The sequence below is a fragment of the Manacus vitellinus genome, unplaced genomic scaffold, assembly GCF_001715985.3.
Source record: "Manacus vitellinus isolate BGI_N305 unplaced genomic scaffold, ASM171598v3 scaffold_83_pilon, whole genome shotgun sequence".
Lineage (NCBI taxonomy): Eukaryota > Metazoa > Chordata > Aves > Passeriformes > Pipridae > Manacus > Manacus vitellinus.
The window spans coordinates 151,099-177,363 of record NW_021940836.1 but is presented as its reverse complement, the minus strand read 5'-3'; the positions used below and the strand labels follow the sequence as shown (position 1 = coordinate 177,363).

General features: G+C 37.0%; 1 protein-coding gene across 2 annotated transcripts in view; it reads left to right on the top strand.

The window, feature by feature from the left end:
* The window catches only part of CRACR2A (calcium release activated channel regulator 2A), a 54,377-nt gene that overhangs the window by 6,625 nt on the left and 21,487 nt on the right, over positions 1 to 26,265 (top strand). For both annotated transcript variants that reach the window (XR_003916352.1, XM_008921134.2), the window contains exons 2-8: positions 4,154 to 4,392; positions 8,639 to 8,750; positions 10,902 to 11,067; positions 12,600 to 12,746; positions 18,139 to 18,229; positions 21,000 to 21,095; positions 25,636 to 25,823. Coding sequence is in view for 1 of the 2 variants with exons in the window: in XM_008921134.2 (XP_008919382.1) it covers positions 4,225 to 4,392; positions 8,639 to 8,750; positions 10,902 to 11,067; positions 12,600 to 12,746; positions 18,139 to 18,229; positions 21,000 to 21,095; positions 25,636 to 25,823 (968 nt within the window). In the remaining variant the exon portion in view is untranslated. The remainder of the gene's footprint in view (positions 1 to 4,153; positions 4,393 to 8,638; positions 8,751 to 10,901; positions 11,068 to 12,599; positions 12,747 to 18,138; positions 18,230 to 20,999; positions 21,096 to 25,635; positions 25,824 to 26,265) is intronic.

Below are 26,265 nucleotides of genomic sequence, written 5' to 3'. Positions count from 1 at the left end.
GCAACCTTTTGCAGTTCAGTGCTTTATTTTCTTTATCCTTGGGTGAGTTTTCATGTCTAGCTTGTCTGCCAGGTTACAGCAAGAGTTTTACTTCTTGTGTATTGTGTTATGTGCATAGGGAGCATTTTTCTCCAATCCTGTATCTAACAAATTTCTGTGTACTTCAGTGTGTTTATATATGGTGCTCTCTTTGGTCTCTGCAGTCTCATTCCTCCGTCATTCTCTGTAGGTCCTGCTTTTTTTTTAAATTTTTACTGCCTTGATGGACCACTTGACCTTAATTGAACTAAATAAATTAAAACTTTCCTAATTAAACTGAGAGAATTCAACAGGGTTCACTGTCTAACTGGATGAACACTTGTTTAAACACAAGGCAAAACAGAATGACTTCTTTCAGCAGGCTTGTGCTAACATAAAATACTTGTGGTGATACATTTTAGCTTTAGGAGCTTTTCAGGATAATGCTGAAAGATAACTGACTCTGACACTAAGTTAGTTCTGAAGAGGTCCCTGTTGATGTGTAAGCATACTACACAGCAGCTACAGGTTATTTTAGCAATGATAATTCGATTGTAGGAAAATATATTTCTTGTAGAAAAAGTACGCAATCTAATTTTTATTTTCCAGTGTTCATAAAACATGAATGTTACCTCTTTTGTATAAATCCAAGGTGACCTCAGTATTAAGTAAGCTTGCTACATTTTTCTGTGGATGATATGTTTGGAAGTGTGCTGCAGAAAGTTTTTACCTGTAGACAGTTGCTGAGAAAAATATTTTACTGATGCCTAAAATCTCAGAGACATGAATGCAGGTAAAACAGCTCTACGTTTTTAACTGTCACAGTTAAGGAGACTGGGGCTGTCACAAGTCATGACTTAGGAAATCTGTGGCTTGGCGTTGTTCTGTACCTCTAGAGTTTGGTGATTTACAGTAGACCTGACTGGAAATGATGAAAATGTCATTTAAAATATTAACAGTGACCTGCCTTTTACAGACCTGTCCAAAATTACCTCATGATTAATCTACAAAAACCTCATAAAGCCCACATCCTTGTTTACTATTTGGAGTGATGTTTGTTTGCATCAGGTCGTGATATGACCTATTTTGCATAGTGAAGTGTGTAGCTAAAAGAATGGAAATCAAAGGTCTTAATAGGATTGATTTTGTAAGCCATTTGTTTTTTAAAGGAGATGGATGAGTGAATGAAACTACCTATGTTATTTAAAACTGGCCTTGAAATAATTACATTGCTGATTCAGTCATGTGGGACAAATTGCAGTTTTAATCTTTCATGTTGTTACCAGCATTTGCAAAGTATCAGGACACTGTAGGAATTATGATGAACTCTGCCAGCTTTAGAAGCTGCCATAAGGATATAAGGATTTTTGCATATGCTCTAATTTAATTTTCTGCTGTATTGAAGACACTCTCTGTGTAGCAAGTTTTTATGGTGTGTTTAAAAGGTGGGGCAACTTGTAAGAAGGCGAGGCTCTCATGATGCACGTAATTTTATTTTGTAGTATGAAAGTATTAAGCATGGTGATGTTTGCTGAACTGTACTGTTTGTTAAATGCAAATAACTCTATCAAACTGTATAGACTGCCTTTTTGTTCCACTGTTTTTAATCTGCTTTTGTATTTCTGTTTTTTCACATGCAGTTGGCTATCTATCTTGCACAGTTTTTCCTTTTTATTTTTCTTATGGGAGTCTAATGGACTGTGCAGAGACCACAGGCACTAGCAAACTTACTATTATGATTCACTGGGCCTGCAGTTGTGGCCTTTTGAGAAATTGTTGAGATGTGAAAAAGAAAATCTTCAATACATTTGGAATCTGTGCCAGATCTTGTCAAGACCATTATTAGGCTGCACTTGTCCTGTTGATTTATTGTATATTTAAACCTGTCTTTTAGTGTCACTGCAAAGCTGAAACCAATGGCCTGGTTTTGATTACCTCATACGCTGGTGTCAGCCAGGAGTGAGCTGTATTGACGTAAGTGAAGTTCAGGTGTGTAAAAGCAGTGTGAAAAGAGAATCTCATCCAGACTGTTATACCACTGTAATTTGAATGTGGTTTTCTGAGGTGTTTCCATCTGATCCACTTGTGGATGGCTATACAGAGTGAGAGCAAAGATTCATCTAGCTCTTCTACTGTTTTTAAGACTGTCTATTATTGGAAACATCGTGAAGTCATTAAGAAACTGGGCAGTTATGGAGTGATCTTTTCCTTTGTGTATCTTCCCAGCTGCTGAAGGCTCATCAGACTTTCTGAGCTAGAAATTTTTCTCATAAGAGAAAGAATACAGCTCTTCAGGCAGCTGTAATAGCCAAAAGCCCTTTCTTATGTGTGACCAATATCCAATATTTCCTGTGACAGCATTTTCTAGCCCTGTTCATTATCCAGGGCCTCCTTAGTTGCTGGCATGGGTGCTCTGATAGGCTCTGGTGCCTTTTGGGAGTCACCCTGTGCAGTGTGTTGGGTGCAGGTAGAGGTGGGGGCTTAGTTTAAATAGCTGGTCTTGGGGTTTATAGAACATCCCTGCCTGCTGTACATTATAATTGAAGCATTCTGAGGAGGAGTTTCCTAAGGCAGAATGGCATTGGATGTAGCCATTCCTTGGCTTCTTTCAGAGTTTTTTCTTCTCTTGCTTGTAACTCTGCTTTAGGAAGGATTTTGACATCTGAGTTCTTTGGCTATTAAGCCACAATTGTTTCAGCTTCAGAGAGTATTTGAGGAACAGTCCTAGGATGATGATTGTAAAAGAGAGGAGGGAGAGAGAGGAAAATTACCTATGTTTGCAGATTTTTGTCACATGGTTTCAGAGGGGGCAAGTGATTTGCTTGTCAAAGTCCTAGTTTGATTTGAAGTCAATGGCCTGTTTACGGTACATTTATACTTACATGCAATATGGGAAATCCAGCTGCCTGACCCTTAGCTATCAGAGAAATTGCTTTGTCATGGGAAGCCACTGCAAGCTCTAAGTGTGACATCTATGAAGTTCTTGGAAGATGCTGTGTTTTAAACACTACCAGGTTAGAACTTAAGCATAAAATAAAACAGGCTCTGGCTGAATTGCTCTGTCTATGTGAGCCTTTTCTCCTTAAGAAACCGCATAGACAAGCCTAAGGTCTTGTTTCCTCAGATTCTTCCTTCGCATCTGTGCAATGCCAAGGCCTGTACTCTGAAGACAGTGTACATTTCAGATTTAAACAATTCTCAGTGGCCTCTGTTGGAGCTGTTCCAAGTTGTGCATGGATCAGAATCAGGCTGTATTCCTTTATGATAGTTAAATGCCTTACAAAATACTTGAATCTGTTAAAAATTATCAGACAAATTTGTGGCTACTTTAGGTAGACCTACTTAGAAAAGCAGAAACACAAATTCAAGAGGCAGATAACGAGTCAAGTTTTTGCATGTTATCTGAGAGCTGCTAACTGTACACATGTTCTCAGCCTGTCACAAATACACAGTACTACAGTGAAACAGTCTATCTCCTACTTGGTTTACCCACATGATAATGAGTTAAAATCATACAGGGAAATCTTTGCACCACGTTCACTAGCAATTATTTCTCCTTCACAGCTGAAAGTCAAGGTCCTAAGTAATAAGGATGAATCTAAGAAAATATTTCAGAATTCCATAATACATTATCTTTCTCTTAATTTTACTTAGTTGATTTAAACACCATGATCCGTCATTTTCCTTCAGACATCAGTTACCTTCCATTTTATAGCTGTCATATGACTGTGTTCCAAAACGCTAGATGCAAATTATGATATATGATGTTAAGATGATGAGAGTCAAAAGGATACCAGTTTAATACTTGTAGTGGCTTTAAATTATTTTTGCATTTACCCATATTTCTTGTGTTTTCTTGTTCATATTGATTGATTGTCCATATTTCTTGCCAAACTGGCTGATTTTGCTTTGAGATTCCATTTCAGAGCTAGTTTTGTCTTCCCTCAGACTGCCCCCTCCTGATTCATGATCCCATTTGCAGTGTCTTTAGTGCAACCCATCAAGGGTAGACATTTTCAAAAAGCTTTTTTCTTTTTAAGCTTTAGTGCCTAATTAAATAGGTGGTTGCTAAGAGATTGTGGAAAACATCATTAAGAGGGTCTGATTTGCTTTTTTCATTACCTTCCATGCGCAGGTTTCAGATCAGAATTTATGAGTAAATGGGATAGCAGCATCCCAAAATATTCCTGAGCTGAGATTGTGACAATGGACAGAATACAACGAGACTGTGCCAGTCCTGTGCCACCAGGAGATGCAGAGAGGGACAGGACTGGAGAACAAGACCCAGAACTAACTGTGTTGGGAAAAGCACAAGAGTTCTTTCAGATTTGTGATCTGGAAGGCAAAGGCTTCGTCACTCGTCAAGACATGCAGGTAAAACAAAATTGGTTATGTGAAATGCAGAATGAGAGAAGCTCTTAATGCCCTTAACGAGTTGAGAGGGATTAATTTAGAGTTAAAAGTGTTAACACCCTCCTCATAACTTTAAACAGATACATGGAATTTAAAATAATATATTTGAAGTCTTACATAATGCCTGAATTTTTTTTCCAGTTAAAGCAACAAAAAAGTGGAAAATCAAAGTAAATGAAGTTTAAAAAAATTCCCCGGGAATTTAATTCCATTCTCATCGAAAAAATTGAAACACCAGTAAATTCATTACTTTGCAATTTGCTACAATGTCATGAATGTATTCAGTCCATCAATTTTATCCTTCTGTTTTTTCAGTAAAATTGTATAAATAAAGTCTTTCACTTTGGTTTCATTGCCCAACAATGGTGAACTCTCAACTGGATCACATATAAATGTAGGAAGTATAGAGGAACAGTATTTTTAGCATTATTCAGTATTTGCAGTAACCTTACCTATTTGTGTTTAATTTGTTTGAGGGCCCAAAATCAGATTTGCTGAAAATGTTGACAAAAAAGGAACTATATTTAACAAAATCTTTTGAAAATGTGATTGGGTGCATACTACAGAACTGATAAGATGATTTGAACCAGTATGTGGCAGAAAACAAGTATAAACTCATGCATGACATGCAGATCATAGTTTAATTGTGTTAATCCATTTCTACTTCACTACTTACGGATGAAATAGAATTGGGGAGTGGGAGCAAAATGAATTAATTGCAAACAACTATCAAAACACGTAATGTAAAATTTACAAACCTTCCATGTCCTCAGAAACAAAGATGTGTCTGTATATAGGAAACAATTTTAACTACCTAGAAAGAGCAAAAACCTAAGTAAAAAAAAAACCAAAACAACCAAAAGCAAAAACCCCCCAAAAATCTAAGTAAACTGCTCAGTTTACTAGCTCTCAAGAGGTTTCTGTGGTTTCTGTGCAGTTTTGTGTTTCTGAGTTTCCGGATGACCTTTATTAATTATCCAAAGTCAAAAAAAGAGGGGGGTGCAGATTCTTGCTGTACTGTAGGCTGTACCAATCTACATTATCTCATTGAAGTAACTGAACACAAACAAATATATTGCCAGTGGTAATTTTTGGTAAAACTAGACCTACAGAGAATTTAGTAGATTATAATTTTGTTGTCTTTCCAAAAACTGAATGGCATATATTTTTACCTAGTGGAAGACCATATATGTGTATAAAAAGTTTTAATGCCTGTTTTCTCAAGGAACGTAAAATTGTTTGTTTCTGTTTGATTCTGGATTTTATGCTTGGAGTGCTGATAAATTTATACTTCAGGTTCTAAAGATGCAATAGAAAAAGGATTGCAAAAACAAATAAAGTACATTTCTTCTATTTCATCATGAGTGCTTGTTCACTGTATCTGACAACTTCAGTATATATGTAAGTGTATGTAAGTTCATTTAAATGCAAAAATGAAGGTGCTCAGGACACTTGAGATGGTGTTTCTTTATACTTGCTTTAATTTCCTGTACTTTTCATAATGTTTTCTCTCTATAGCAAAGACATAAATCAATAAAGTAAATCAATTTTTTCTTTAAAAGGTACTAATTGTTGATCATATTTACATTGTGCTGTTAGGTAGTTCTGTGCTGCTTACCATTAATGAAGCTTTGCTTCAAATATAGGATGGTAACATTAGGCGTTTCAGTCTTTAGTCATGTGATACAAGCATGATTTTCAACAGAGAGTGCTGAGTATCTGATATCCAGTTAATTTCAATGGAACAAATTTTGCAAAGTTTTCTAATGTGCCTGTAATATGGTAATTATACTAAAGATTTACTTCTCCCTGATTATATCATGCTGTTTATTGTGAGACTATGTCAATACTGATTTTTTTTTTAATAGCAAATGTACTCAACTTTCAAACAAACAAGAGGTTTTCTGAAATTGCAAGAAAGCATATTCTACCTGAGACTTGAAACCACAGCTTCGTCCTTTTGGTCTTGAGGTTGTAATGAATAAAGAGAATTAATGTTGTAGAGTGTGTATAGCAGAACTGAGTTCAGATCTTGCCCTTAGCTATTTGACCTCTGTCTTTTTATTTAGCAGAGTAAAAGCTTGGTATTTTCAGAGAATTAAGCATAGGTGTCATGAAAGCACAGAGCACATTTAGTGGCAATGCAGATAGTTTCTTTTGAAGCTCCAATAGTATCTCTGAATGTTTTATTTCTTTTTCTTTTAAAATTTTCGAGAGCCTCATATTTAAAGGATTTTACAGTAAACCTGAAATGAGCAGATAAACAAAACCACAATTATGAGACCAATAACATTTTCTTTTCCTAACAACAAAAAAATTTAATTATTTTATTTAGAATAAAAACAAGTGGTTGTGAAAAGATTGACTTAATCTTAGTAACAATGTGTGGCCTAATTCATCAAAGTCTGTAAATTATCCACAGGAAATTTAATGGAGCATTCCTCAAAATCTCATACTTTCATATACTTTCCCAAGAAAATAGAAGTAATTGTGGTGGTTTCTGTTGTAAAATTAGTGTAATTCGCATCAGAATTTGAATACTGCATTAGGGCAGTCCAGCTATATTTGGAGAAGCATGTATTTTTCAGTCAGGTTTGCAGCAAGACCCACAAGCCATTGTACTGGAATAGCAAGTGGGTCTGTGTGGATGGCATGGTCAGACAAGGACAACCAGCTTTCAAGAAGTGCTTCTTCAGCAGGTCCCAAAGACCTGGCAGTAGGGGTACAGTTTCTGGTTTTTTAAGTGTAAAAAGAGTAATTTGTCTGAAGCACCTCCTCCCTCATCAGTGCAGTATAGGCTGTAAGACTTTTACAACAGAAGCTCATTTTTAAAAGTTTCCCTTTAGATCTAAGAGATTAAAATCCAAACCTTTGGGAAGACGGCCGTGTTTAAGTAAGAAACTGGTGACCAGATATATTGCTGATGAAGTAAATTTTCTTTGTTTTTTTGGAAGCAGGCAACAATTCACAATTAATCCTGCTCAGAAATCCCTTTTTGGCTGTTCTAGATAGTTCTGTCCTTTAGAAACTGTTGATTTCATTTCTCAAGACCGCCTTGGAATTCCTTTTACTGCTCTTCCTTCAGCTCATACAGTCCATTGCAGCCTTCATTGCAGCCAGGGAGATCCTGGTTAGTGCACTCAGCCAATTCTTACCTTGCCTATATGGCTTGGTATATTGAATAGTCATTTCTGTTGTACCTGGATTGAAGGAGAAACTTTCTTTGGCCCTAACTCCCTTCCCCACAGTGCAACAGTTTTAACAGTTTTAAACTGATGAACTTTATCAGCCGACTAGCTTGCAATTTTAGTATGTTTTATATACAACAGCAGTTTGGGGGGGGGGGATTAAAAGCTTAACTAATAGAGGACTTCACTGGTGTGTATTTATACTGCTTTTCAAGCTGGTGTTTTAATCTTCCTATTAATGTCTCCCACTGGAAATCCTTGCTGTTGTAGTTTGCCATTCCAGTTCCTCCTATTTCTGGGAATCTGTCTACACTGTCAAAAGAATTGGAGTAAATCCATTAGGATCAGTTTTTCAAATTTTTTCTTTTTTCTTCTATGCCTGTCTCAAGATTATCAGGGGAAAAAAATGTAGTTTTGTGGAGATGGTTTCATAAAGTTATGTCTTCTTTTGTGTAAGCATGCTGCATTTCAGAAGTAGACAGTCATAAACTACATTTAACTTGTTACAGGATCAGAAGGTCCTTGGTCTTTGGACCACGCAGCTTTCTTAGCTTTGTTTTATTTATTTGTTTGTTTATGCAGTTATTTTCAAAATTACATATTTTGAAGCAGCTTTAGTTAGGACAGTATATCCTCTATAATGTAGTCATCTGGTGAGTCTCTTGCTTGACCTCATGATGTGGAAGGAACTAGGCATACATTTCTGCTGCCAAGATTGTCCAGTAGCCACCAGGATGCTGAGTCTCTACCTTAAGTTCTTCCTCTCCCCTGTGTGATTGGAATTTGTGTCACAGGGAGCATGTTCTCACTTCTTTGTCATAATGGACTCATAAAGGTAAATAAAGAAGTTATTAAAGCAAATGTCCCTCAGTTGATCTTGTTTAACTCTGTAATGTGTTTGGATTTTCACTCTGGGAAACAAAGGACCTATCCTTCTGTATTATAGATGTTCTGTAGAATCTAGTCTTCCTCTTATTCTGGAGTAATGGATGAAGTTGCCGTATGTTTTATCATTTCAGAGACTGCTTCCTGAGTTACCTCTTAGCCTGGAAGAGCTTGAAAAAGTTTTTATTACATTGGATGCTGATGGCAATGGCTCACTTACTCCAAAGGAGTTCATCACAGGACTCAGTGAGTTTTGGAAAGCGTGTCTCCTGTATTGAGCTTCATTCGTGTTCTGTACTCTTCACATCAGTAAAGAAGCATTTTGTCTTAACAGAAGGAGGGGGGAAATCTTGTGTTTTATTTCAATCAGGTCATAAGACCTGGAAGATAATTAAGATTGTCTCTAAGATTAATGTAAGACAATGTTAAAAATGTGTGAATACCACTGTCCTTAGAGCTATGGAAATGCCTTCTACAACAAATTAATTCAAGTAATGTTAATTTATTTCAAAACAAAATAGGATGAGGCACTTATTACTGCATAATAGGAGCTAATAAGTTCTTTGTAATTGCCTGTTTTGCAACAGCACTCTTACTGTCTTGTTGTCTGTGTTTGTTTTCTCGCCAGCTGTGACATTCCAGATAAGATGACAATGTTAGGGAGACTGTTTTCGATTGTTTATGCAAAATCAGTTTTGTGCTTAAATTTTAGCATTTTCTCTAGAAAATGGAATGTCTTCTGTGTGTGAATTGAAACATGAAATCCCAATTTAAATACTATGTATTTATACTATTTATTTATAGTATTTATATAATACCTTAACTTTTGCTTTCAGATCACCAGTGGTTTGACATCTTAATTCTCTCATGTCCCACCTCTTCCATTGTAGAGCTAGATCAAGTATCTTAATAGACTATGGTTTAATCTGAAAATTGCCATTATTTAAAAATGAAATAATGTATTACTGCTTTACTTTTCACAAGTAAATTACATATTTCTTCAGTTAAATGAAGATTATTTTCATAAGTATTCCCTGCAAAACCAAAACTGTTTATTTAGTGAGGTTGTAAGTGGCTCCCATGTCCAGCAGCTCCAGATCCTGGAAATTGCTTCTGCTCAACTGCTGGAGCCCAGTCCAGAGAACAAGGAGGACGTGGCCACTGCTCTCCTGTTTGCAGATTCAACTGGCAGTGAAGTTAAATGTGTATCCCAGAGGCACCCACACTTGCACACACACAAGCACACAAAGGACATGGACACAGCACCTATGTATAGGATTCACAAAAGACAGATAGACAGTGTAAAATGTGGTACATTTTAACCTTCTACACAACATTCACAGGTATTTTCCAGGCTAGGTAGTCAAACATTTGGCTGGGTGATGATGTTGGTATTCCTAGCAGAAGCAGCAGCTGTATTAGATATAGGCTGCTATAGAAAGCTAGAGCATGGAGAAAGCAGAGTAGTATCTGGATAAAACTTGTACTGCACCAATTATCATGGGAGAATCCTGTTCATATTTGTAAATGGTGATAAATCTGAAATTTACTGTAGCCTTTCTTTGCAACATATTCTGTTCTGTTGTCAACATTCTCTGCTTGGTGCTGGAGAAAAAATGCAAGATGGAGTTAATAAGACCATAAAACCAGACCAGTTTTTCTGTTTCCTTGTGTCTATGGTAACTTCTGTACTGGTGTTTAGAATATAACAAAAAATCCTCTGCATACCCCGTTTGCCTAGATTCCTTAAAAATTTTGACTTGCAAATATTCAAATAAAATAGCTGTGACATTTAGAACTTGATGGAATGTATCTGGTCTGCCTCAGCCGAGCACAAGTGTATTGATTATTCATGTGGCAATTTCACTTCTGCATCCTCACTGTACAACTACTGTTAATAAAATACAGCTTTCTGTATGAAATTTATATAGGAATTTGAAGTGTGCCTTTGGTCATGCATTAAAAAGAATGTTATATTTTATTTGATGTACGTTTTATCAATTTTATCAATTTTGTAACCGATGCTATGGTTATTTTAGATTCCAAACATCTATTTAAACATATCAAAAAATGTGGCCACAAATTTATGAAGTGCTTTTTACTACAATTTATGTCTTTTTTTTGGTATGGAGATAAGAATTTTTTCATTAGGTTTGTGAATTTTGAATTGAGTTATTTACTGAAGGTTAGACATTAAAGTGGGCACAAAGTCAGCCACAGAACTCGAGATCCTCTTGCCATACCTCATCCTCATTATACTCTGCCTGTAAACAAGTGTAGGTGTTTCCCTCACAAATTGTACTTACTGTAAAATTTGATCTTTAGTATATTTAGTATTACATTGCTTCTTATAGTTGAGTTCTGAAAATGCTAATATGTGTAATTTCTAATTCTTAGGCCAGTTTCTTTTGGGGCAGTTTGCTTTGAAAAATGACATGATGCAGCAATCAGGTGAAACAGCCTGCCCAATTATATGCAAAGAGACCATGGGTGATGATGAGGATGAAGAATTCCAGTTCTCCAATCTGATGGATCGGCTTGGAGCTAAAAAGGTTTTAAATGAGTGAGTCTTTGCAGCAATAGTAATCAACTGTATGATTTTTTATAATTAATCTCTGGGTTTTACTTTAATTGAATCCAAGGTAAATAACAAGAACCAAGACTGCTCAGTAACACAGTGATTCTTAAAAATATTAATTTTCTTGGTTGTCAGATAAAGTACCAAAATTTCCAAGAGCAAAACTATTGTACTACAAGCATATGAAACTTGTTTTTCTGCCATATGAAAGCTAAACTACTTTATGTGTCGTGGGTTTTGAACATAATTAACATATAATCCACAGATGCCACTGATTTTCAATCAAACAATGCATGATGACTGCTTTTTTTTGGCAAGGCCTGTGTTTAAAGTGCACCAGTTAACCATAGGAAAGGAATTTTTCTCCTGTTTTTCTGCCTTTTCTCCCCTTCATGCATAATTGCATGTTGTGATTATTCTGATAACACTATCTCTTCCAGGGCCAGAATGGCTCACTCTGAAACATGGAACGTAAAACCTGCACTAGGATCTTTTTGTGTGTAGGCCTAACATTCTTTGTTCAACCACAAGGAATGTTCTAGAACAAAAAAAAGCATGGAGCAAAAATGGGAGAATCTGCACAGATGGTAGGAATATTTAAGAAATACATCAGTGATTCTTACCATGACATTAAAGTGCTCCTCAGTCCTTCTCTTCACCTGATTGCCTGTTACGGGTAACAGTTGGTTGTCAGTCATCCTGAAAGGCTTTCATTTTGAAGAGATTTTCATCACCCACTTTTTCTATCCTTATCCTCAATTTGTCCTTTAAATATAGCACTCTTTGCTGGCTAGGTTCAGGCTTACAATGCACATGAAAGAGAGTGAGTCAAGAATAAACAAACAAAAAAGTTGTTCAGGAGAATATAGGCAAAGTATTTGGAAACTCATCGCCATTCACGGTAGAGCATCTTTTTTCCAGTATCTGCTGAACATATTTGGAAACAAAACATTATCTTGGTAAGTCTTTAAATTGAAATTTCAAGATGTTTTATTCTGATTTTTGTAGCGGACTCACAGTAAAATCAAAATATGTTGAAAATGGAAGAAGTCAGTACAAACACAATTTCTTAACATGTCTAAGTAACTTACGAGGAAGGGGTTTTGATTAGCTTTTGCACTGCTCCCTTCACCATAGATTCATGAAAACCTCTTTGCTTCTAATAGAAGTGATGGGATGGCACACTGAATCTCATTGTATCTCTCCTTTCTTATCCATTCCTGTTCAGATGAAGTGTCTGGCAGGGCACCCACTAAACAAGCAGATCCTGTGATAATCTGCAGCCATTAATGACCACACATTATGATGCATTTTTTTGAATAAATGCAGTTTCCATCATTTCCCATCGACTTCATCCTTGTCAAATCTGGCACAGTTTAAGTAGCCCTTGTTTTTAATAAGTTGTGTATTCTGACTAGGGATGCCCTTAAGCCTCCATCTACTATGATGCTGTGAACATTTATTGCAGCTGGAGAAATGTTCTCTATTAATGAATCCTTTATGATCTCTACTTTCAGTGAGAGTGATGTGAAGCAACTTTGGTTGCAGCTAAGAAAAGATGAACCTCATTTACTTTCCAATTTTGAAGAGCTCTTGGTCAGAATTTTCTCCCAGCTCCAAGAAGCAGATAATGAGAAGAATGAATTGGAATGCGCTCTAAAAAAGTTAGTACTTCTCTTTGTTAGACCGTTTGTGTAGTTTTACAACTATCTTACCTACTGTTTGAACTTCTGAAATAAACAAGGTATTTCAGTGGAGAATGGAGGACAAGAGTTCCCATTATGTAATATTTTATTAGTCATGAAGAGTACTGGTAAAATTATTCGTAATGCAGAACTGGATGAAATTAGCTTTTCCAGTTAACAGACTTTGTTGACTGAAATTCTTTTGCAGATGTCTATTATTGCATTGAAGTTTTAAGACAACATTAAGCAATTCCAATCTAGTTAATCAGTTTGATTCCAGAGGACAGTCAGATTTACCAGTAAATCCGGTAAATTGTCCGTGTGCTTTGAAAACCCTGCGTGCAGAAAAGCTATAAATCTGGATTAACTGGCCAGAGACATAAGAGGTTTAAGATGTTAAAGCAGCATAAAGTACTGATATTAGTGAAAATGTAAGTTAACAAATATATATCTATAAAGCAAGCCTATGAAATGTAGTAAATAATATGTATTTGTTTTATATGTAAACCTACATGTATATAAACAAATACATAAAATACGTATATATATAAATATATAAGAACTAAAAATTAATAGATCTCCCTTTAATATATAGCTACGTGGGGGGGAAAAAGTTGTTATGTGAAATTGAAACAGAATGCAAAATTATGGTTGTAGTTGAAGTTCCTGTGTATTTTTATTGTGAAGTGTCGCTTCTGAATTTCAGAATCTTACAGATTGAGTAATGAAGGTAAATATACTGTTGAACGTTTACTTCATTTGTTCAGCACTCTCCTGGCTATTCTGAGAATGTGATAAGGCTTATGAAGAAGAAAAAGACCTAAAACTGTATGGTCATTAAAGACAATTGGTTTATATTGATAGTAGCATTTTCATCTAAGTCTACAAGTGTGGTTTTAGCCGTCAGACAGCTAATCAGTTGGAAACAGCATACAGAGACTTTTGCTGTCTCTTTTAGACTAGAGATTATTAACTACCATGTGTGGTTAGGGGTTTGTTTTTGTGGTTTTGTTTGGGATTTTTGTGTGTGGTTTTTTGGGAACTGAATGAATAAATTTGTTCCATTTAATAGCTGTGCTCAACACAGAGGTGCACAGAGAATGCATTAGCATTATCTTTTCTGGCTGATGTGAAATCTCTACCTTAAAAATGCATTGGATTTTTATACTTTTGTAGTAAAAACAGATTTTAACTAATTTCTTCTTTTTGTTGATCCCAATAACACCTCTAATTTCAGCAAATAGATTGTTATTTTGTTTGTAGTCAGTAGCTGGAAGGAGTCGGAGTAGTAATGTTGTCTTTAGTAACAATGGGGATGAATAACTTATTTTCTTTTAAACCATGTACGAATAACAGCAAAGCTCGAGACAAGACCACATAAAGGGGGAAAATTATTTTTTTAATACCCACATACTTACATTTTAGTACATGCATGTATCTGGATAGACCGGCAAACATTTACTGTGGGGTCACAGAAGATAATGGATGCTGGTTATTGAGGTCTTATAATGTCTCCTGGGTTGTTCTTGATTGTTAACAATAATAGCCTTTGGAAAGTGAATATGAATAATGTGATCTTTCATCTTTCCTTTCTACTTCATCTCTGTGAGTCATTAGGCAATAAGGCAGTCTACTCTCAGCCTTTTGTCTCCTTTCCTGGATGTAGGCTGTGCTTTTGTCTTAAGTTCGTCCTTTTTTTCCTATCCTGGATGCCCTGAAAAGCTTCATGTGCTTATGCTGGGATCTTTGTGCTGTGACAATCTATGCTGTCAGTCCATGATGTTCTTCTCTATCTGTTTTTTGTCTTTTCTTCTGGAGCTTTCCCACATGCGTATTTTCATTCCTGAACCTGAGGCCCATGATCTAAGAGACTCAGGGGTTTCCTCCTATTCTGGTTCAATACATACAGTATGCTGATGCTGTCCTGTTTGTAGGTCTGGGCTGTACATATATTCTCAATACTCAAACTTGCAAATACACCACACATGGGAGGATGTGCGGGTTAATCTAGAAAGAAAAATAATTGCGATTTTTAAATCTAAACAGAATGCGATTCTGTGGATACAATTTTTCTTTGCTAGGATAAGTTAGTTTTGCTTGATTTTCTGGTATTCATATTTATTTTGAAGTGATAATTTAAAATTAGATGGCTTCTTAAATTTAGCAGTAGTGATTTTTAAATAATATGGTGATGTATTAAATGAGCAAAAAAGCATTAGATGACTGTAAGGAAGATAAAAGTCATGCTAACATGATGGGCAGTTATAATTCCAGAGAAACCACTTGGGATTATTGCAGAAAGCTTCCTGGAATCATCAGTTCATGGTGCAGTGGCAGCCCAAAGACCCCAGTAAACTGTTGTGCATTATCAGGGAGGGTACTGAGCACATGACAAAGCATGTTTTTGCCACTACATGGAATCTTAGTACTGTATGAAGTTCTGTACAATGCTAGAAGAATATAGTGGGATAAAGAAAAGTACAGAGAATGGCAACTCAGTGGTTAAAGGAATAGAACAGCTATTCTGAGAGAGCTATTTTTAGAAGGTCGGATCTCTTGAATAAGGAGGCTAAGGCAGGAGTGGGATATGACAGACCTTGTTATTCTTCAAATCCCTGGCAGTAGAACCAAGGGGCATTTAGTAAGACTGATAGGAAGTAAGCTTAAAAGAGATGAGAAAGAGCTTTTTCTTATAACAGATAAAATCTTCAACTGCCATTAGCTCTGTCTGCTGCTGTGCTTTGCATTTGAAAGAAAAACCTAGTAAAAACATGGGCTGTGTTTCAAACCAGTTCTCAACTGAGAAGATAAACAAAAGTATAAAGGGGAAGTGGAAGGAAAACTGTCTTCTCATGGGCTTAGCATGGGACAGTGTCAGAATCGATCTTTGTGGAAGAGGAGAATCAGCATCTCAGAACATTAGTGCACAGTGTGCACAAATCACTGTGTTTTTTTAAGGAGAAAGAACAATTCACATTTCAGCTACATGAACAAGCAGAAATTAAACCCTTGTGAGTCTGTTGATCCTGAACTCTCATCTGAACTTAGTGAACTCGTTACATTCCATCTGCTTTTGTCTCCATCTGTTTGTTTCACAGCATTACTGGAAAAAGATCACATTATCAAATATTACTGAAGCTACGCAATGATGCGTTAAGTAAAACTAGATGGGATGATCCCAGGGAATAGAGATTTTAATCAAAACTTGTTGCATTTTTCACATAACAATGATATACCCTTATGGCTCCAGGGTTTTTCACCTGATTATATGTGGGGAATATTTACCAGCTAATGTGTGGGATTATTTTTTCTGCTGCTAGTTAATTATGTTACTTATTATTGTGTTACACTTTTGATTATAACAGGATATTTTTTATCCCTTTCTGTTTAATTTGATCAGAGTTAAGTCATGAATAAAATGCTTGGGGAGTATTCAACCTGCAGAAATGGTATGTGCTTATGTGCCAGACCAACTAAAAAGATTCCTACATCCAGCAGTGCCTCCTGGATGTAGTCTTGATGCTGCTGCCATATCCTTTGCTTCCACACACATAAGAGGAAAGAAATAACTGAATCAGCAGCTTAATAATATGGTACTAAAGTTATTCTCCCTGTCACACAGAAGCAAAGAAAATCTTTATGATTCCCATGGAAACACTGACTGCTGTGCAATGTGTTCTGCCTGTGCAAAGTTACAGGATTTTTCAGTACATAGTCAATCTAGCCCTGGTCAAAGTGACATTATACTGCACAAATACAGTAGATATATGATCTTAGCATCTCTGCCATACCTTTCTAAGTAATTTTTATTTCTTTATGAATTTGTGTTAATTTTATTCCATTGATGAGTGCTAATTTCTTATGAAGCATTTTTGTATTTTGAAGAAAATAAAATTTAAGATCAGAACACAACCCATCTTTACACTATAAGGGGAGTCAGGCAGCAAAAAGGGCTTCTGGATTTTCTGGCACTCTCTATTTGAAGTGGTGCAGTCAGATGAAGAGGTCCTTGTCTGGGCTGCTTTTCTCACCTGGTCAGAGTTTTAAAAAGTCTAAGTGACAGCCATCGTTTTCCTCAAATTTGTATAGGTTGACATTTGTTTACCGCTGCTGCAAATCCTGAAAAATTGTCTCCCCTCAAATTTTTTCCTGTGACTGAAAATACAAGCTGGCAGTGTCAAGTGTTCTGTTGTTTGAAAGAGGAAAGGAAAGACTTGTTTCTGGTTTTGCTCACTCTTCTTAGCTTAGGTAAATTTTTTGAAGTGTCTTTTCAATTTGCTTTACTCTAACTGAGAAGAGAGCCAGGCTTTCAATAAGTGAAAACAGGAAATGTAGAGCATTGAGGAAAAAGAAAAAAAGATACCCTGATTACAAAATTAATGTTGGGGTTTTTCTTTCTACTGTATATATTTTGTCTTGCTCTTACTGATGTGAATACCCATGGAGATTATGTACAGATTGCTCAAGTAACATCTATGGCAGGAAGAATATGGGGGAATATACAGTAATGTCATACAAAGACCCTATGAATCTCTATTAATAATCTTTCTAGGATGTCCCCTGAGTTTGATACAAAGTGATTTTTGCTTTTCAGTTTCTGGATTAATGAAAATATAATATAGTAGAATAGAACAGTAGCAGGGCAAAGCAGATGTCTTGTTCCCTGTCAACAGTTAAATTTTTTCTGCCCAAGCTAAAGCCTCTGTTCAATGTAATTCTTCATGTATAAAACTGCAGTGATATTAATTGCAAAATTCTATTGGGAAAAAAGTGAACTTTGTTGGTACTTCTTTTTTCCTGCAGTCACATACACTTGTGCACAGCATATTTATTTCTGTTCCTCATCTGGGCTTTTCAAATTTGTTTCAGCAAAGCTGTCAGAGAGGCAGTAAGGCAGCTTTCAAGAAGGTCTTTCAAGAATTCTGTTCTAGCTAACATATCTTAGATATGATAGAAGTACCTCATTCAGTGCTCTTGAGTGGGGAATAATGCAGTTCCAGAGTAAAAAATGGAAGTTACAGTGAAAATAATTTTAATTGGCGAACTTAGGCTCTGATATTCTTAGTATTGTCTGTTCCTTATACATAAGATTTAGTAGTCATTATAACTGCATAACAAACAGGTGCTTCGTGTGGAAACATCAGATGTGTAGCTTTATATGAACTTTTGAACTGTTGAAGCTTTTCTTCAATAAGAGGAAAAAAAAATTAATCTGTGAACTTTGCTGCACAAAAATTCCTATTTCCTTGACACTAGAACATTTGTTGGAGTCCTGTGTTAAGGCAGAAGTGTGGAGCTCAGTTCATAAAGTGAGCCATGACTTGAAGTAATGCTACTAAGACCCAGTCATTATACTTTTATCTCTTGTTAGGAAAATTGCTGCTTATGCTGAAGAAATTCAACATCTCTATGAGGAAATGGAACAGCAAATCAAAAAGGAGAAAGAGCAGTTTCTGTTGAAAGTGAGTGTCTCTGTTATTGTGGACATGGATTCTGCTTCCCCTTTCAGTGGTTTCATACTCATTTTGGGTGTCAAAGCCCACAAAATGCGTTTCACAACAAAATGAGAAAAAACATCTTTTCCCTCACAGTTACTTTTGTACTGATCCAGTCTCTGCAGCTTCAAACTAAGTGACTTGTTGGATGAGAGGAACATTGATGTCCTGTACTCAGTGGTTGGCATCCAGTAGCAGCTGGTATTCTTTTGGAAATTACTTAAATTACAAACATTTTATCACTGGTGTTGCTATAGTTTCAACTTCTGATCACAGTTATGAAAAATGCTCTTTGAGGTTGTTCAGAGCACCACCAAACCTGTTGAATTCCATAGTTTCTGCTTTCTGGGAGGAGATAGGATCTCACTGAAGAGCAACAAGAGATGATTCAAGTGATAGTAACTTCTGAAACCACCACAGCTATTTGAAAAATAGCAAATAGGTCAGATCCTTCTGTCATGGCCATGGTGCCTCCAGAACACCTGAAAATTAATTCCCTTTTCTTGCAAAGTCTTCTTTAAATCTCCTCTACTGCATTTGTAGTCTTTTCTTTGGATTTTTCTGTCCTGCTTTTTCTTGTAAAACAAGGAAACTAACAAGAACTTCCAGTATGCTTCAGAAAAGAGTAATTTTAGAATCATGGGTGGGAAGGAGCCTGCGGAACTCCTGACTTTCAAGCTAGATCAGGCTGCTCAGAGACTTGTCCAGTTAAGTTTTGAGTACTGAAATGCTGCATTTTTCACAGCTGCTCTGGGTGGCCTGGGACAATCCATCATGAGCTACTGGCTTATGCCTTTTTGTTGTCCTGGCATCAGCCATATAAATGAAAGCAATATAGGGTTTCAGCAACACACAAAATGTTGCCAAAATAGTGGTTATTTTCTCCATTCGCAATCAGATATGATATCTAAAACTTCCTTTTCCCCCCTAAATATATCAAGTATTTTATTAGCTTTTATCAGCTGTCTAAGGAACCATTCTTTTTACTTGCCTCACACACTAATGAACCTGACTCAAATTTTCAAGTTTTTTGCGTTCCTAGCTGAGAGCAGATTTTAGCGGTGGGTGAGATGAACTTTTTATATAAAGTTTGTGTATCAGCTGAAGGATAAAATGTATTTGCAACTTTACCTGACAGCAATTTTGTGGAAAAAAATAGTTTATATGCTCTTAATACCCCACAACTGAAGTGGTATTGAACCCCGTAAAACAACAAAGACTTTTCAGTAAGCAGTGATTGTTGGATCTCCTAATTAGTTGTATATTTGAGGTAAAACCATTTCTTTCAGGCTTTTTCATTAAAGCTTCCCACTCAAGCTATTTACAGTGTAGTCAACATTCACACTAAGGGTTGCCAGACACTCAAGAAGTATTGTTTCTTGGCATGACTAATTTGGGATCTGGGGGGATCTGGCTGTTAAATTCTTTCTCTAATGCAAAGTCTTACAAAGACTTTACAGCCTGGAGAGATGCATTGATGCCATATAAAGGGGAAATTATAATAGCTTGAATGAAGAGCAGCTCTTGAAGAATACATTTAAAGAAATTGGTAAGATGCAAATAAGTACAAATTGTAGCTATTTACAATACTTAGTACCCTGCTGACTGAAGGTTATACAAAAGGGGCAGTTACTCTGTCTTTCTCACTTGGATATATATTCTTCCACAGAAGAAGCCAATTATTATGCATTTGACTACCCCATTACATGTACTGCTGAAGGGGAAATGCATGTAAGAACCACTGCTGTCCTGAGGGAATTTTTATTTTTGTTTAGAAGCATTTTCCTGGGGACCTTGGGGAGTAGAAGCCTATTGTGGAGGAATAGCACAGATTCTCAGCTGATCCGTACTGCTGGAACCTGATTTTACTCAGAGGAGGTCTGACAATTTGTGTCAGCTAGGTAGTGTCTGAAGGAGTAATTCCATATACAACTGTGAGTTCCTAGTGATTGCAGGATTTTTAGGTAATGGACAGGTTGATGTAATTGCAAAGTGAAAGGCTGATCTTGAAGCCCCAATCACTTGTTTATACCAGTGGAATATCTGTGACAAATTGTTGTTAGTGATGGATTTTAAACATGGCAGGTATTTTTTCTTTTTACCTTCAACCTGAGCTGCTGTACTCTGTCCTGTATTTCCCATGTCAGACTGGTATCTTGTATCTGAGTTACAGTATGACTCCATAAGACTCCATAATACATTTGTCCAGGTTGTTTCCATTCGTGCATTCTCATCACTTCTCTGTGCCAGCAGCGTCTAGTTCAGGAAAACAAATGTACAGAAATCTATTCACTCTATTGCTGGGTTTTTTTCTCAGTTTGTTTAGCTCAGAAGCAGCTCACTGCTACAATCAATGAACATTAATGCTAATGTATAGGGTATGTGTGGCTGGAAATGAGAGGAGACATTCTGACTTCATTGATTTAGATTGCCTAAGCTCCTAAGGCTCATGCCTGAGATAGAAGACTTTGCCTCCTTTTGTAGACTGGAAGCCTACTCATGTGCAATCAGTACATTCCATAGCAGCTGCATTCTCTGGAGTTGCTGGGCTACTCCAGTTTACAGAAGCTCAGAATCTTGATTCATGAGTGATACCATCCCTAAATTGAGTTCTACCCGTATCTCGTTATTTGCACTGTGGAAAGCTTGCCTATTCTTTTCATGCCTGATTCTTTTTCTCCTTCTGCTGATGCAATTGTGCTGTTCTGTTAATGCATTTCCTCTTTGAATTTTTCAGGACACAGAGAGGTTTCAGACCTACAGTAAGGAGCTGGAGTGCAAACTACTGTCAAAGGAACAAGAACTGGAACAATTGGTTCAAAAACAGAAAAGGGTACTAACTGATATCCTTCAGAGTTAAAAAATAGATAACTCCTATTTGTTCATGTGATTTTATTTAGGTACTATTTCAGGTCCCAAAACTCCAAGTTGGTGTGATGTAATTCTGCCAAACTGTCACCCTCTGTTGCTTTTGTGTCATGTACTTAGGAAAAATGTAGAGTAATTTTCCTTTTATGTGATATAATGAAAAACATGTTTTGGATATTCTCTCCAGGTAGAAGGTTAATTTTATGAAAATGTAGCAGAATTTCACTGTCTTCAATGTGCTAGGAACTGGCTTAATACCCAGACAACTCAAGAGCAGAGAGGAATGATTTGTTTCTTCCAGTGTATACCTTTGCTCCAGACTTGTACCAACCACTCATTTACTTGTTTTGGACAGTTCAGCACTATGAACTTGAAATGCTCCCTCCTGAACAAACTGCTCCTGATATATCTCTGTGATAACAGTTCTATAGCAATGCACGGTTCTCTTGCATGGTAACAGCTTGTCGAATTCCCATATTAAAACCTGATGCATTTACTTCTTAAAATGCATGGCCTGCTTGGGGAAGCAGAGTATTTCGGAATGTGTGAACTTCCTGTAAAGTGTCTGAAAGGTCAGTGCAGGAAAAACTAGCAATAGGGAAAGGGATTTAAAGGGCTGAAATGGAATGCTGTAAACCCCATTCCCTCTGTAGAATATGATTATAAAATACATATAAATTTTTTTCCTAACAGCAGTGCTTGGGAGTGCCAATCCTGAGAAGCAGAAGAGGGAAAGGGAAGGAAGAGGAAAAAGAACTTTGAAGGCAGTTTCCTAGTTGTATGTAGTATTTAGATCCTCTTCTGAGGAATGAATTCAGGTACTGCTGAAGCTGATGGGAAATGTAGAACTGTACTTGAATCAGAGGAGAGACAAACCTCTAGCTTACTATAACTATGCAAGTTAGGGCTATCCTGGGGGGCTGTCACAAGTCAAATGAAGCACGTGATTGGTAAAAGCCGGTGTGGATTTACCAAGGGGAAGTCACACTTGAAAGACCTGTTTGCCTTCTACAAAAAAGTAACCTGCTTAGTTGCTGTGGGGCAATCTGTGGACACTACCTGGATTTCTCCAAGGCTTTTGATAAGGTTTCCCACAGCATTCTCCTGGAGAAACTGATGTGTTATGGTCTGGACAAGTGTTCCAGTGGAACACCACAAGTGTTCCATGCGGTGGATGGGGAACTGGCTGACAGGAGGTATTGAGGGGTGATGGTAAATAGCTCTTTTTCACACTGGCAACCTGGTACAAGGGGGGTCCATCAGGGATTGATACTGGGCCCAAGGCTGCTTAATATTTTCTGAAGTGATCTGGATTATGGCATAAAGTGTACCCTGACAAATTTTGCTGATGATACCAAACTGAATGGGGAAGCGGACACTTTGGAAGAGAGAACGAACCTTCAGGAAGACCTGCATAGGCTGCGGGAATGGGCTAACAGGAATCTTAAGTTCAACAAACACAAGTGTAATACCTGGGAAAACTTAATCCAGGAGTGCAGAACAGGCTGGGATCTACCTGGTTGGGGAGCCGTGGAAAGGGACCTAGGGCTCCAGGTGGACAACAAGCTCAATATGAGTGAACAGTGTGCTGCTGCAGCAGAGAAAGGCTACCAAGATGCTGGGTTGTATCAACCAACAGGAATTATTCCACTCCACTCAGTGCTTGTCAGATCACACCTGTAATACCATGTTCAGTTTTGGTCCCAGCTATACTAAATAGATGTGGACAGGCTGGAGAGGTTCCAGGGAAGGATCACAAAGTTGATTAAAGGACTGTGAAGCCTGGCATGTGGGGAAGAGCTGAGAGAACTGGGTTTGTTCAGTCTTGAGAAAAGAAGACTTGGAGAAGGCCGTGTTCCAATATTTAAAGGGGGGCTACAAAAACGGTGGACATTCCCTTTGTAAAAAGAATCACATGGAAAAGATGGGTGATGGGTCCCTGGGAGACTTTGATTGGACACATGATAAAAATTTTTCACAGTGAGAACCATAAGCCTTTGGAATAAACTCCCCAGGGAAGTGGTGGATTTCCCAACATTTGACGCTCTTAAGTTCAGCTGGACAGGGTGTTGGACCATTCTGTGATTCTATGAAGTTTAGCTGATGAGGATATAGGAGTGAACTAAAAGGCCGTTCCATAATTGAAATCAACTGCCTGATGTTAATTACCCTTGTTTGGTACAATCATGGATCAGAATAAATGTGGTTTTATGCAGGCTGTTTACCACATTGCAGCACTATAGTGAAATAATCTATATTTGGAAGATATCTGTGGGGGCACACAGATTGGGGATTTTTAGTCTGAAGCTAACTGCAAAAAAATACAAAAAATTACTTATTATACTTCTGTAATGATTATATTTTAATATTTTCTTTTGTTTGTTTTTGCTTTAAAGCTATGTTTAAAACTTAGTTATCAACCAGTAATTTTGTAAAAAACCTTTTTGTGTGTTTTTTTAAAGTATGTTTTTTCTAAATTTGGCAAAAACTCACAGAAGCTATTCAAAGGCTTACACTCAATTTTAAGCCTGGTATAATCAAGCAATACAGGCAACAGTATCAGGAAGTCTTATCTTATGAGTATTGTCTATGTTGCCATTGTCTACTATTGCCTATCTCAGAGGACATAAAACAATGTCTGTGCTATTTTTATTAGTATTATTTTTAATCCAATTTTATATTTTGCTTTTCTATTCACTGCATTGCTTATTATCAATAATATTACTGTGATTTTTATTTTATTTGTAATTTCTACTATTTATTATTTCCCCTCTCCCTTATGAATTTGCATGAATCACAACAAGGGTGCTTTTGAAGGACAGGATCTTCATACTACCATAAAAATTAAACTATACCATTTTATTTTTATGGAACAGAAGCTGTGTTAGACTACTGGAATTCACTATTTCTGATGATGTGATGATCGGGATAATTTTATTCAGATGATTGATAACAATTGAAACTTTTGTCATTCAACCAGTTGATTGGCCCATTGTTAATCTGATATGCAGTATTTGATTGGGGTTTTTTTGCCTCTGGTTTATCAACCTAACCTATTTATTTGAATGGGCTACTCAGTGTAGTTATTGGCAGTGTTTTCTACGTGTGTTTTTCTAATTTCTAATGAACTTCTCTAAAGTGACATTCATGTTTATTCAGATCTGGTTTTACAGTACCTTGTCCCTATTCATTTTCTGGTATTACTTTTCATTCACCTGGATATCCATGTGTGCTGTCTAAGGTTTGCCTTGTTGAGAGATCACTGTCACTTTTGCCTCTTCCTCTAGCATGAAAATATACTGTGATAATTAAATCTGTTCTTGCAGACAGTAATGGTAGCTTGATTGCATTATAACTTCCGTGCTTGATTGTATGAGAGAACCTCTTGGGAGTAATACAAATGCTTTTTTCCAAACTTCATTCATAAGTCTTTTTTTTTTTTTTTTTAAATGCAATGTAATTATTCCTGTGTTGGACATTATTATCAAAAATGTGAAAGGGAACTTCCAAACCAGATGACTTCAGTGTTGTTTCTGCTGACATAGTCAGGGGGATTCTCCCTTATGAGGGTCTCCTGCCTGGCATGACTGGAATATGGGTCTGATTCCATGTTGACTAGCCAGGATTCTTTGTCCAGGCCTTTTTGCTGACTGCCATGATCTTGAACTGTCAGCTTGCACTATATGGCTTAGATAATATACAAGGTATTCTCATCTCTTGTTCCTCAAGGGATGTGTGACGGAATGTCTCAGAAGGAGGCACTGGGGACAGGGGATGTCCAACCTAACATCTAGGGCACAGAATCTTGTATAAGGAGATGGAAGTAAGTTTGGACCAGGTCTGGAAGATTGAGGTGGTATCATTGTAATGCTCCTAGTACATTTTACATCCCTTAAAGAGCATACATAAAATAAAATAAAATAAATCTTTTATATTTTTAGGTCAACAATGTCTTCTCTAATATGAACTTTTGCTCTGCCATCTAAATTTGCTTGGTTAGCCAGGGAGAAGCAGGTAGAACTTCTTTATGTACCAGAGACCACTGTCATCTGCTGTTACCTGTTTCAGAGGGAAGGTGTATCTTTTCTTTGATGTACTTTGGAGAGTGAATATAAAAGTGAATAAAAAAGCTCTAATTCAGTTTTTAGACAGACCTCTGAATGACTCTGTGTAGGCCTTGCCTTTGTGGGAAATGGTCTAAAACAGCACTTGTGAATATCAACTAAGTGCTGCTGATCTGTAGCACCTTTTCTTATGGTTTGTCCTGGTGCATTTTTGAACTGGATGAAATTCAGTCATAGAGTGGAATGGCTTTGTTTTTGTGTAACATAGTTATGTCCGTACAAAAAGCAATGGAAGAGCGCTGTATGTGCTTTATTCATATTTTGGCTTTGATAGAAATAGCTTCCCTATTCAACTAACCTCTGAGATTTGAATTGAAAACCTCAAAACCAAGATGCCTTGGTTAGTTATAATACTTTCTGCACTCTTTTCTTCCACCCCAGCTAGAGCATCAATGTACAGAACTCCTCAGCGGTAAAGAGGAAACCAAAGTAGAGAACACCAAGCTGAAGCTCACTAACCAGGAGCTGTTGAAAGATCTGGAGAGAGCATCTCATGAACTAAGCCTGGCTCAACAACAGTTGGAAGTGCTTCAGAAGGAGGCATCAAGACTACATGAGGAGAAGGAAATGTAAGTCTCCAGCTGCATTAGTTCTAGTGCATTTGCTTAGTGTGCCAGTGAGCCTCTTTCTCAGGGTATTCAATGCAGTGATTTAAGCTTGTGTCATAAGCAGAAACCACCACCCCGTGCAGTTCTAGCCATTTCCCCCCAAGTAATTCAGCATACTTTCTGCAGCATATCTGGCTTCTACAGAATCTTTTTCTATGTGTTCAAAATGTCAGTGTTCTTCCCCCTACCATTTGTTGAAGTTATTTCAAATTAAAAATCAGTTTAATGTCTTAGATTTGAAATACCAGTGGGATTCCTTACAGATATTACAGCTGTGGCACATGATGCTCCATCCTACTCAAAGCTAAGTCTATCTGAAACTTGGTTCTCAGAATGCACTCTGTCTATGAGTCACCTAGGATCTACTTTTTTCTTCATCAAAAGTATGACTAGTACATAATTT